The sequence below is a fragment of the Theropithecus gelada genome, chromosome 2 (genome assembly GCF_003255815.1).
Source record: "Theropithecus gelada isolate Dixy chromosome 2, Tgel_1.0, whole genome shotgun sequence".
NCBI classification, from domain to species: Eukaryota; Metazoa; Chordata; class Mammalia; order Primates; family Cercopithecidae; genus Theropithecus; species Theropithecus gelada.
Window position 1 is genome coordinate 137,781,336 of NC_037669.1, and position 13,785 is coordinate 137,795,120.

At 36.3% G+C, this 13,785-nt stretch overlaps 1 protein-coding gene and 1 non-coding gene across 4 annotated transcripts in view; one reads left to right on the top strand and one right to left on the bottom strand.

Moving 5' to 3' along the window:
* The window catches only part of DHX36 (DEAH-box helicase 36), a 51,175-nt gene that overhangs the window by 21,921 nt on the left and 15,469 nt on the right, over window positions 1–13,785 (top strand). For 2 of the 3 annotated variants that reach the window (XM_025377055.1, XM_025377057.1), the window contains exons 10-15: window positions 3,765–3,905; window positions 4,195–4,297; window positions 5,004–5,091; window positions 9,434–9,489; window positions 10,960–11,024; window positions 12,054–12,197. In XM_025377055.1, coding sequence (XP_025232840.1) covers window positions 3,765–3,905; window positions 4,195–4,297; window positions 5,004–5,091; window positions 9,434–9,489; window positions 10,960–11,024; window positions 12,054–12,197 — 597 coding nt within the window. The remainder of the gene's footprint in view (window positions 1–3,764; window positions 3,906–4,194; window positions 4,298–5,003; window positions 5,092–9,433; window positions 9,490–10,959; window positions 11,025–12,053; window positions 12,198–13,785) is intronic. The other variant, XM_025377056.1, reaches the window with a different exon arrangement.
* Window positions 8,449–8,552, bottom strand: LOC112619800. The gene has a single exon (XR_003118303.1). It is a non-coding gene; the product is annotated as a U6 spliceosomal RNA (small nuclear RNA).

Genomic DNA, 13,785 nt, shown 5'->3' on the forward strand with positions numbered 1-13,785 from the left:
TTACTATATAATGGTTAATTATCCTCCACTCAGTTTTCTAACCTATAAATCAAAAGCTAGTGTGTATCAGGCAATTATATACCAGGGTATGGCAACTGTTTTACACGCTGAGTAACCAAGTTAATCCAAGTCATTTTGTATTTGCCTTCAAACAGACACAAACTGTGGGAACTTTCTTCTTGAACATGCCTTTTCATTTTTATTTCTTTGCCAAGGTCCTTATTGTCTCTCCTGTGCTATATAATAGTTACTCTTTTGGTACTATATTCTTCACTCTTAGGATTGCTGCCATGTATTTTCCTAAAAACAATTTGTTCATGTGAGCTTTCTTCGGCAGGCTCCTTGCATATGTGATATCTCTTTAAGAAACTGTTAAGAGCCTTTTTTGGTTTGCCATGGCTATAATAGAGCACATCAGCTGGTATGCCTAAGTTACTGATTCCCTCAGCATTCTGACCACTGGCCTTTTGCTGCTAGCAGACTTCTCCAGGAGCTTGTGTAGAATTGTATTTGTATTCTTTGATGGGAAAAAGACTGAGAAGCACAGCCCCATAGGATCAGGTTCAAATTCCTTAGCTGGTCATTCCAAGGCCCTTTACAGTGTGTCCCCATCCTCTTTTCTAGCCTCATTTCCCAGTCACGTGTCCTATGGCCTGCTTGTGCTAAGTATACCATTCCATAATGGTATATTTAGCATGCCATGCCCTCTCATTCATGAATTTGCGCTGTTATGATTTCCTTCCTCTTAGACCTTTATATGTCATCTTCTCCATCCTTTCATTTGTAAGCTATTGATTATATAAGAAAAATCCCAGCTTCATTGCTTGTTAAGCCTTCCCTAATACCCCTCACAGACTTGAATTCTTTTTTTTTTTTTTTTTTTTTTTTTTTTTTGGAGACAGTTTCACTCCATCGCCAGGCTGGAGTGCAGTGGCGTGATCTCCGCTCACTGCAACCTCCACCTCCCAGGTTCAAGCAATTCTTCTGCCTCAGCCTCCTGAGTACCTGGGACTATAGGTGCACGCCACCATGCCCAGCTGATTTTTGCATTTTTAGTAGAGATGGGGTTTCACCATGTTTGCCAGGATGGTCTCGATCTCTTGACTTTGTGATCTGCCCCCCTCGGCCTCCCAAAGTGCTGGGATTACAGGTGTGAGCCACCACACCCGGCCGGCCTTTAATTCTTTCTCATCTGTATTCCTGCAACATTTGTATCATATCTCTTATAACACTTATGTTATTTGTTGTATAGTGTATCTCTTTGTATTTGCCTCTTGCACTAGATTTCAGACTTTTTGGGGTTCAGGATTTTGTCTTGTTTATTTTAGTAACTAGTACATAGCACAGTGCCTAACCTATGGTAAATCTGAATGAAAAAAAGGACAGCCAGGCATGGTGGCTCATGTCTGTAATCCCAATGCTTTGGTAGGCAGAGATGGGGCAGATCGCTTGAGCCCAGCAGTTCAAGACCAGTCTGGGCAATGTGGTGAAACCCCGTCTCTACAAAAAATACAAAAGTAAGCTGCATGAGGTGCCATACGCTTATAGACCCAGCTACTCAGGACGCTGAGGTGGGAGGATTTCTTGAGCCTGGGAGGCGGAGATTGCAGTGAGTAGAGATCACACCACTGCACTGCAGCCCAGGTGACAAAGGGAGGCCCTGTTTCAAAAAGGGATTGGGGACTAGATGTAGAAACACTTGGGATGAGATTTTTCAAGACTCTAAAGTTATCTTAAGAAAACCAGGAAGTGAGAGTGGAAGGTGAGAGCAAAGTTCCTACAAACATTTTTATATGAAGAAAAATCTGCTGAGTTTTGACCATTTATTTCACAAGTATTTACTCAATTATTTGCACTGTGCTAGGGTCTGAACATTAAGCAAGGGGAGACTTGGTATATCCTCTCAGAATTTATTTGTAGACAGGGAGACACATAAGCTGTTATATATGAAGTCTGAGGGAAGTGAAGAGTATATTAGAAATTAGATTTTATATGTTAGGTAGAGACTGGTCAAGTTAGGAAAGCAGTTGAAGTCAAAGTAGGAAAGAGGGAAATGTATATGTCAGAGAAGATAGAACATACTAAAAGCCTCAGAGAGACAGCATGTAATGGTCTTCCATGTCCTGATTTTATCATCAGTGGCCATAAATTTTCTGTATCCTCCCTCTTCATTTCCACTTTTTACCATGTGTCCCACATCCTATCATGGCACATTTAGCAATTGCTTGCCAGGAAAATAATAGGCAACTGCTTGGCAACAATGAAAACAAAGTTTTGAGGATCAATAATCTGAAGGCACCTGATGGAAACTTGCTTTCTGAAGCTCCCTGGATATTAGGGAATGCATATGGAATTGTAGCCAAGCAGTCTTTTGAAACGAAAAGATGGTATCTGTGCTTTTGTCATCTGCTGATCAACTCTTAAGAGGAGAGTTGAATGATGGTGTTCCTTGATTAGAGATTTTCATCAGAAGCTCCTGGCTGTCCCCTTCCCAGAAGAAGAGCTGCACAGCAGGGAGGTAGCAAAGAAAATACAATGACAGAACAAGAGCAGGGCAAGATGATATGGAGGGTTGTGACTGGAGGTGGGAGGATTGAAGGTTACCTCTGTTTTGCAATTTCTGGGAAGGGAGCCGACTGTGGGTCCATCCTGCTGACTAGAACCAATCTGTGTCTCAGTTTGCACTACCTCAAGTTGGTGCCTCTGTATGTATTGAAGACTTAGGGGAATTCTGGGTCACAGGTACTGAATAGGGAAGGGGATTAACATTTTCTGGGTGTCTGCTATACGTGAGGCTTTATCACTTTTTTTTTTCAACGTTATCACATTTTTAAAAATCTCATGCCAGTACTGTTATAAGCATATTAATCTCTCAAATAATATAACTAAAGACCAGATATTTAATGCCCTATCTAAGGTCACGCAGCTAGTCAGTAGCTGAGCAAGAACATCAATTCTGACTTAGGAGTCCATGCTCTAACCCCTCCCCCATTCCATCTAGAGGCTGTCCTCTAGTTGAATGCAGAGACGCCTTGGGGTTAAAGTGTGGGTTCATTTTTATCTTTTCCCACCCCATGCCTCGCAGGACTGACAGTGATAGGTAGAATTATTGTCCAGATGTGCCCTCTGTGGTTTTAGCAGTCACTATAGGATGGTAGTGGAATCATAGTACAGCACTCGATTGACATATGAGAGACTTGAATGCTGATTCTGGATCTGCCATTAGCTACAACTGTGTGACTGAGCAGAATTAAATAATTCTCTAGCATGGGTCTATAGATCTGGATATACTATCTGAATCTCCTGCGGGCACTAATTAAAATTCTTAGATTAATAGACCCAAGGCATACCTACCAAATCCAAATCATCAGGGATGGGATTTAGGAGTCTGTATTTTACAAACTCTCTGAGGGATTCAATTCTTATGTGCAGTCAGGTTTGGACTTACATTAATGTTAACTATTGTTCTAAAGCAAACTTAACATTTAAGGTAAAAGTTACTTTAGTGTTTTTTAAAAATTTTAAGTACTAAAAATGGTCTATAGGTTTCTGTACTTCAATAGAGAAGAATGATTTTTATCTAAAATATCAGGTTTTATAAGTTAATGAACACAAACTGATATTTTAGCTAGTATTCACTCGAAAGCATAATGAAAATATTCTTTAGAATTCTTTTTGAAAATCCTAAATATAAAATATCACAGATTTTAGCTAAAACTAGAGTTTCAAAAAAGTGAAGATATTCAAGAATGTTTTTATTTTAGGTATGTTCCAGAACAAAAAGAACACAGATCCCAGTTTAAGAGGGGTTTCATGCAAGGGCATGTAAACAGACAAGAAAAAGAAGAAAAAGAAGCAATATATAAAGAACGTTGGCCAGATTATGTAAGGGAACTGCGAAGAAGGTGAGTTTATTTTGTTTGAAGGTGAGAAATCAGTGGCTCAATAACTAAAACAGAAAGCCAGGGGCTGGGAGCATCTTCTGGAATCTGTACATACTTAAAGGAGAGGACTGTGAATCTCTTACTCCAGCTAAATATTGTGCTGATTTGACTTTTAAGCATTATTAGCCCAGTAATTCTCTCCGATGTGTAGATTATGTTCCTCCATTTGCAGATTGAGTTAATTTTAAACTTTTATAGCAAGTTACTAGAAAACTTAAGTATTTCGTAACTTTGTGTTTAACTTTGATAGGTATTCTGCAAGTACTGTAGATGTTATAGAAATGATGGATGATGATAAAGTTGATCTCAATTTGATTGTTGCCCTTATCCGATACATTGTTTTGGAAGAAGAGGTTAGTTTTGTTTATTTTTCTTTCTTCAGTTAACATAATTTTAATTTTATTAATGTATCAAGGCCATGAAAAATACAATTTTCTTAAATGTTTATAAAATGGCTTGGAAGAAATTACTTTTGATACTAGAAATCATCTCATAGTAGCAGAAGATTTAGGCATTTGACCTGTTTGAAGAAAAGACTAAACAAATATCTGGATTATAAATCTCATTTTTTAATAGTGAGCTTAGCCGGGTGCAGTGGCTCACGCCTGTAATCCCAGCACTCTGGGAGGTCAAAGCAGGTGGATCACTAGAGGCCAGGAGTTTGAGACCAGCCTGGCCAACATGGCAAAACCCTGTCTCTACTAAAAATACAAAAATTAGCTGAGCGTGATGGCGCAGGCCTATAATCCCAGCTACTTGGGAGGCTGAGCATGAGAATCGCTTGAACCCAGGAGGCAGATGTTGCAGTGATCTGAGGTCATGCCGTTGTACTCCAGCCTGGGTGACAGAGCAAGACTCTGGCTCAAAACCAATAATTTAAAAACAAAAAAAAAAGTGGGCTTATAGACTTTTAATTATCTATAATTTATTATCTTTTAATTAACGAAAATTATCCTGATCTAGTGTAATTTTAATGGAGACTTAAGTGTGCACACAATTTTACTGTTACTGCATTTTGTTGATACGATCCGTTGTAATGGTTATTTCCCCTTCATATAGGATGGTGCGATACTGGTCTTTCTACCAGGCTGGGACAATATCAGCACTTTACATGATCTCTTGATGTCACAAGTAATGTTTAAATCAGGTATTATGTAAATGTATTTTACTATAATTCAAAGAGTGGTATTTGAATTATATGTGGGATGTGTATATTTTTATTTTATTTGAAGAAGTGTTGCTTCTACTAGGTCACAGATGAAGGGAAAGCTTTTTATTTAGTATTTTGAAGAGAATATTTTCTTTCTTTTTCACAATTTGCCTAATAAAATTGGCTCTTAAAGCATAGGTATGTGGGGTTTTTCATTTTTTCACTCACTGCTGCAAAAAAGAAATCCCTTAGCCCAGTGTTTCTGAATTCTGACTATGCAACAGAGTCACCCATGGAGCTTCTTTAAGGTTCAGATACGTAGACCCCATCATCACCCCAAATCTAAGAATGTGACCTGAACATCTGAAGTTTTTAAAATTCCTCAAGTGATTTTGATCCTGTATGAGCAGCATATTTTGAAACATATAAACTTCAGAGGAATGAATGAGAACATTTTTTTTCTATAAAATTTAGAGTATTTTCAGCAATCATTAACTTCAAATATAAAAACTACAAAGCAAATTCTATTTAATTTTTACGGTTCTGAATATAACTTTTTTATTTTGAGATGAAGTCTCACTGTGTTGGCAGTCTGGAGTGTGTTGGTGCCATCTCGGCTCACTGCAACCTCTGCCTCCTGGGTTCAAGCAGTTCTCCTGCCTCAGCCTCCGGGGTAGCTGGGATTACAGGCATGTGCCACCATGCCAGCCGACTTTTTGCATTTTTAGTAGAGATGGGGTTTCACTATGTTGGCCAGGCTGGTCTCGAACTCCAGACCTGAAGTGATCCTCCCACCTCAGCCTTCCAGAGTGCTGGGATTACAGGCTTGAGCCACCACACGTGGCCTCCAAATATAATTTCTAACCTCACTCTGTTGAAGTGCTTTTGACAAAATTTATCTATTTATTTATTTATTTTTGAGGCAGTCTAACTCTGTTGCCCAGGCTGGAGTGCAGTGGTGCGATCTCGACTCACTGCAATCTCTGCCTTCCAGGTTCATGCAATTCTCCTGCCTCAGCCTCCTGAGTAGCTGGGACTACAGGCATCCACCACCACGCCTGGCTAATTTTTTTGTATTTTTAGTAGAGACGGGGTTTCACCGTGTTAGCCAGGATGGTCTCGAACTCCTGACCTCGTGATCTGCTCGCCTCAGCCTCCCAAAGTGCTGGGATTACAGGCATGAGCCACCACGCCCAGCCAGACAAAATTTACAGGCACCAGAAAATATTTTGATCTAATTGTATTGACTAAAATAATAAATGCGTATTTTTATTATTTGTTAAATCCCGTTGTCATGCTCTGAAAGCATTCTCTGTAATTAAAATTATTTACTATCTAGCTGGTGAAGTATTTTGATCTAATTGACTTCTCTATAAAGAAACACTGTTTTCTGTTTTCTTTTTGTGTGACAACTTTTCTCTGTAGAAAAGTTTGTCATGATTAGACAGCTGAATTTTTTTTTTTTCAAACAACTAAAATTTTTTATTGGCTAAATCTTCTAACTCTGGCCTTTCCTTCCCCCATTATAAACATTATTGCATAGTGTACTTATAATCTTTAAAAATATATGCATATATTTACCAATAAAGATAAGATATATACCAAAATATTATTTAGTGTATGTGGTGGGGAGTGGGAAAAGGGTGTGATATTATAGATTATTATAATTGACTTCATTAACTTTCTAGTTTGAATTAATTATTCTAAAGGAAAGAGTTACTGATGTATATACTTCCACTACCAGCTCAATTCCTTTTAAAGGAAATCTTTCCAGAACTTGAGTGTTTTTTCTCAAATTATGTTGAAAAAAGCTTAGCCTTGATAATCAGTTGTATAGTCAGTCACTGTCATGGGGAAAAAATTGGCCTAACTCTGTGCCGAGAAGTTAAGTTTTGAAACTCAGTTTATTAAATGCTTATCAATTTCTTGTTTCTTTCTTTTCATAAGAGTGTAGATTTTGTTCTCATTAACTCTATTAGTTGTATGGTATCAGCAATATAAATTTTTTTTCCCCGATTATGTAGTCTTCAACAAAATTGTTTTTACTTTTATTATGCCTAGCTTTTTGAACTTTTTGTAAAGAAACATTTTAAACATACAAAAAACTAGAGAATCTTTTTTTTTTTTTTTTTTTTGAGATGGAGTCTCTGTCTGTCAGACTGGAGTGCAGTGGTGCGATCTCAGCTCACTGCAATCTCTGCCTCCCAGGTTCAAGCAGTTCCCTGTTTCAGCCTTCCGAGTAGCTGGGATTATAGGTGCCCACCACCATGCCTGGGTAATTTTTGTATTTTTAGTAGAGACAGGGTTTCACCATCTTAGCCAGGCTGGTCTTGAACTCCTGACCTTGTGATCCATCTGCCTTGGCCTCTGAAAGTGCTGGGATTACATGTGTGAGCTACTGCACCCAGCCAAAACTAGAGAATTTTAATGAATACCATATATATATCCACGACTTCAGTGCCAACAATTATTTTTTCAGTCCTAGTTTTTTCCTAAAGTCAATTGCAGCTGTCACATTTTATTTCTAAATGTATAAGCAAGAATCTCTAAAGGCAATTTTCTATATAACCATCATGTCTTTATCATACCTAATCCTTAATACCATCTAATAATCCAGTCTGTAATCAGATTTTCCCATTTTTTTGAAGTGTCTTTCACAGCTAGTCTGTTCAAACTATAGAAAATGTCAAACTAAATACATCTTTTGATCTGGCTCTAGAACATTGCTCCCCTCCACTCCCTGCTTTTTACCTCATGGTAATAAAGTCATGAAAAAGACCAGACCAGTTGTTCTCTAGTAAGTCCAACTGTCTGAATTTTTCTGACTCTTTATGCTATCATTTCATTTGATTCTCTCTTACCTGTATTTCCTGTAACTTGGAAGTTATATCTGAAGGCTTGATTCAATTCAAGTATTTTTGGCTCGAACCTTATAGTTGAAATATTTCATACTGTCACGGAGACAAGTAATTCAGAGCATTCTTTTAGCGACGTCAGTTACTTGACAGCTGTTTACTACTTTTTATTTTTTAGGATTCATAAAATCTTTTCACAGAATCCATGGGGATCATCATATCTCCTTTAGATAACAACAGTTCTTTTCCGGGGAAATATAGCTGACTTGAATCATTTGGGCATTTAAGTCAGATTGTATTTTTGTAAGCATACTTAAATGTGAAATTAACCCTTGTTTTCTTAATACTCTCCCTTTCACCCATCACTGTATTTTATCAGGCTTTCTGTGTTCGCTAATAATCGTGAATGGGCTTGAGCTATTTTATTTGGAAACTTAAAAAGTAGGAATTTCTTATATTTTTAACAAAATGTGTTTATTTTTAATTTTTTTCTTTTTTTAAAAATATGGAACGCTTCACGAATTTGCGTGTCATCCTTGCGCAGGGGCCATACTAATCTCTGTATAGTTCCAATTTTAGTATATGTGCTGCCGAAGCGAGCACCAAAATAGGTTTAAAATGTGGGTCACTCTTGGAATGTATTATTTTTAACAAGGACTATTTCATTATTTTCTAAGTAGGACATGGGTATTTAATAAGTAATTTGCTCTAAAAATTTAGATATTATTGTTATGATTAGAATAGTGAGGATTGCCAGGAGCCGGGCTCATGCCTGTAATCTGTAATCCCAGTACTTTGGAAGGCTGAGGCGGGTGGATTGCTTGAGCTCAGGAGTTCAAGACCAGCCTAGGCAACATGGCAAATCCCCATCTCTACAAAAAATACAAAAATTAGCCGGACATGGTGGTGCATGCCTGTGGTCTCAGCTACTTGGGAGGCTAAGGTGGGAGGATCACTTGAGCCCAGGAGGCAGAGGTTGCAGTGAGCAGAGATCATACCACTGCACTCTCCTGGGCAACAGAATGAGACCCTGTCTCAACAACAAAAAAATAGGAGCACTCAAAGTGTACAAACATATTCATGTTAAACAGAATTTTCGGCTATTCAACTTTTATTGGTGTAATTTGAAAAAGTTACTCCCAACTTATGAGCATTCTTTAAGAATTTGGGGAAAATACTTATCGATATGAAATAACAGAACAAAGTATTAGCTTGAACTTGGAGCACTCAGAAAACAAGACTATAAAGAAATTAAGTTGGTTTGTTTGTATGTAGAAATATAAATTAAGAATTGTGCGGTTCTCTTAAACACATGGGCAATTTGTCAATAACTCAGATGGTTTAGCTCTTTTCATTAAACAATGTTCAATGTCTTATCAAAAAAAAGAATTATGTGGCTCAGCATCTGAATTCATTGTCTCATGTGTTTGATGGAGCTTTTCTGCAACTCTTTATCTTAAAATTTAATTCTCTTTAATTTTCAGATAAATTTTTAATTATACCTTTACATTCATTGATGCCTACAGTTAACCAGACACAGGTATGTTAAATGGATACATTTGTTAAATGTATTTCAAACTGAGGCAAGCTTTAAGGACTGCTTGTTACATGTTTTCCTTTATTTTTTTTAAGAAGCATTTTCAAATAGTAATTCATGTAAAAAACACTTATTTGAGAACCTTTGCAAATGAGTCTTCAGGGAATGATTGCTCAGAAACTTGAATATTAGAGGATAACCCACAAATTAGATTAGTTGTGTCTACATTAGGGAAAAGTTTAAAGAATTGGTTTCACCAGTGACTTGGTTGGGTTTCCTGAATAAGAGAAAAAGGTATGTCAGTACTACCAACAGTAACCAAACCTGGAAATTAATGATCTATGACATACTACAGTTTGATGATGATTTGAGATTTAATTTCACAAAATTAGTATATTCATAGGTATAAAATTTCTTGTTTTAATAATGTATTATGAATGTTTTGACTCCATCAGATACAGGCACTTTCCTAATTAGAGTGAACACTACATTCTCAGAGGCAAGATAATGTTATGATCTATAGTATTTGCAGGCTCTTGCAAAATGAAATTGATTAGAAAACCTGCTCCTCTCCCCGTTTCTAGTTTCTCCTTTTCTCTTTTTGTAAGAAAATATCACCGTATTTTTCTCTGAGACCCTTTTAATATTTTTGTTGCTGTACCTTAGTCACGAATTACAGAGTACATACCTGAGAAAAGAGAAGGGGCAAGAAAGAAAACTCTTGATGTTAAAGACTGAAAGAGTATCCAGCGTGAAAGTATTCATCTTCCACATCATAACCTAGTAAATTATGTATTCCTTTGCTGGAGAGTATGTGTATAGCCTGGGAAGCATTTTCTCTATTGATTACCAGTTTTATAAATGAAAGGATAAGTTAATGCTTTTTTTTGTTTGTTTGCATTATTGCCAGTGGTACTTGATTACCTATCTTCTTTCTACTTTAGTGACTTTGTCGGGGTTGTGGGCAGTATTTGTAGAATTCCCCATTTGAAGAGGATTTTTTTTTTCACTCCAGTCTGATCTCAAGCTAGTAGACAGTGGTTGGTACAGCTGCACAGTTGACATTTATTCTGCTGGGTTGGGCATCTGCCTGATTGTTTATTGTTCTTACCCATGGAGATTTGACTTCATTATTCTTGTCCTTAACATAAATATCCCTCCCTCTACTTTATAACCTCCAGCTTTTGTTAAAAAACTGCTGTATATTTAAATAATGATACCTCATTGGAAATCTTGTTTGTGATAAGATTGTGACATCTGTGGGAGATTTAGTTTGGCTTACCAAAAGATAATTTTGTAATATTGAAAATGATCTATACTTTATAAATACGTCAATAAATATTAGATGTATATGTCAGTGACTGAACATAGAATGCTAAAAATGAACAGTATCTGAAGAAATTCCTCTAATTACAAAAATAATGTATTAGAAATTAGTGTTCTTTTGTGATTCTGATGTATTTATTTTTACAGGTGTTTAAAAGAACCCCTCCTGGTGTTCGGAAAATAGTAATTGCTACCAACATTGCGGAGACTAGGTAAAAGTTGTTTTAAATATCAAATACTGATTAAACACCATAAAGTATTTACATACGTTAATCTTTTTTCTCTACCACATGCCTTGTAATTTATTAAAAATAAAACCTTTTTTATGGCAGTGAGCATAGTTTTATTTTTTGTGGGCTTTTTCGAGACAAGGTCTCATTTTGTCACCCATGCTGGAGTGCAGTGGTACGATCATGACTCACTGCAGCCTTGACCTCCTCAGCTCAAGTGATCTTTCCACCTCAGCCTCCCAAGTAGCTTGTACTACAGGCATGTGCCACCACACCTGTCTGATTTTTAACATTTTTTGTAGAGATAGAGTCTCACTGTGTTGCCCAGGCTGATCTCTAACTCCTGGGCTCAAAACGATCCTATTGCCTCAGCCTCCCAAAGTGCTGGGATAACAGGCCTGAGCCACCATGCATGGCCAATTTTGTGGGGGTTTTTTTTAACCTATAATAATGCTTTAGCTCAGAAATAGCATTTTAGGTGTTAGGTTTTGTTTTGTTTACCTAAAGAAGCACGGGAGCTGAGGTAAATTTTGTCCTTTCACCTGTTTCTGGTTGGGGGTAGTATTTGGTAATTAGTTATATCCAGCCTTTAAATTTTCTTGTATTCTCTTGGGGTACTAAGACATAGTTTAGTCACTGAAACAGATTCTTTTATGAAAGCTGATATTAAACCATGCTGTTGGGGTTCCCATGTAGCTAGGTATGAGGCAACCTGTGATATTTGGCTGTAGGCAAGTAAGAATTTAGTATATGGTCTGAAGAACTAATACTGTGCTGTCACTTACAGTGCCTGACACTGCCTACTATTAGGTACTCGATCCCTATAATATTGGTAAATGTGGGTGTGAAGAGTAGTGAACATCCTGAATGGCTAAAATCATTTGATCCAATAAAAAAAAAATGCTCTGAAATCCCTGTCTATAGGTCTTTTATAGGTTAATAGTGCTTTTGATGTGTGTATGTGTTTTGTTTTTTTTTTTTTAACATTTTATATATCTGTTTTCCAAACAGCATTACCATAGACGATGTCGTTTATGTGATAGATGGAGGAAAAATAAAAGAGACACATTTTGATACTCAGAACAATATCAGTACAATGTCCGCTGAGTGGGTTAGTAAAGCTAATGCCAAACAGAGAAAAGGTCGAGCTGGAAGGTAAGATGGGAACTCTGTCCAAAGCTTTTAGAACACACAAAAATTTTGTGTAACAAAATGTGATGCTGGCATTTAAATATATTTATTAGAAGAGTTACCTTTCTTATTATTTTGAGCTTACTGCAAAACATTTTTAAATAGAAAGTTATTTTAATCATAGTTTGGAAAAGTATCTGCCAAGTTTTCTATTTTATGAATCCTTTGCCTTAAACTTCGGAGTTTGATTAATAAGTTATGTTATTTATAATAGTTGGTTTTCATTTCTTTTTTTAAAGCATATAATATGTGTAATAATAATAGCAACTAATACTTTTTGAGTGTCAGATCATCTCCTAAACACTTGATTCATATTAACTTTCTTAATCCTCACTACAGTACTATGAGGTAGGTTATTATATCCATTTTATGGATAAGGAAATTAAGGTACAAGGAAGTTAAATGACTTGTCCAAAGTGCCATAACTTTCTAAATTACAGACGCAGGATTTGAATCCAGGCATTCTGACTCCACAGTCTAGGCTCCTAATCACTGGATTTTATAGCAGTACTGATTTTTCACCAGTGCTTTTCAATGAAAGCACAAGGAAAGTACTTTTCCTCATAATGGTACAATAACTTAAGAAGTAAAAATATCTCTGTCTTAATGGTAGGAAAAATGATTTGTCTTGAACTTTTACAAAAAATTGGACTTTAATGCATATGTCACAGTATTTCTACACTTATATGAGTGATAGAATTATATCTGGACTTTCAGAAGAGGGTTTTTCTTTTACCTTTTATAGATAGAATAAGAGATTTCCATTAATCTTTCGATACAGACTTAAGAAAAGGAGAGTTGAAAGAAAACTTTACAGACCATCTATCAACCCCTTGTTTTAAGTTTGTACAATATCTATAAAGCTCTGACTTACTTGCTGTAATCTTTGCACATTATCCCAGTATAACTTGATTTCGAGACAGTTTATTAGAGAGTTGATGCTGTTGAACCAAAATCGTGGGTTAGTCAAAGAAGTATACCCTCCTGATAATCAGTTATCAGAGAATAACTTGATAAGGGACCCAGAAAGACTGAGGTTTTCCCATGTAAGACCCATCACCACTAAATATTGATTCAAAAAGTATTCACCATAGTGAACAGGTTTTGGCACACCTTTATATATGAATAGTAAACATACTAAGCCTTAGATTTGTTCCATGAAACAATAATAGAACTAAACTTAATAGAGTATTGCATTTTAACTAATCCTGAAATTGGTGTTTTAATTTAAAAGGAAAATAGTCGTTTGTAGAGTCTATAGATTAAAATTCTTTTAGCAAAGCCTTATTTTGGAGATCAGAAAAAGCTGTATACTATGTGGCTCTCAATGGAGGTACTCTTATTTTAGTTTCTACTGGAGAGATATTCAGGTATATTATATAATAGACAATGGATCTATGTAGACTCATGGCAGAAATAGCTAAGATTTTTAGAATTCATTTTTGTTCCTATAGCAGCAAGAGCCTATAGAAATATTTATTCTGCTTGAGAATACTTGAATATGGTCACCACTTCACATCTAGTCTTTTTTTTTTTTTTTTTTTTTTTTTTG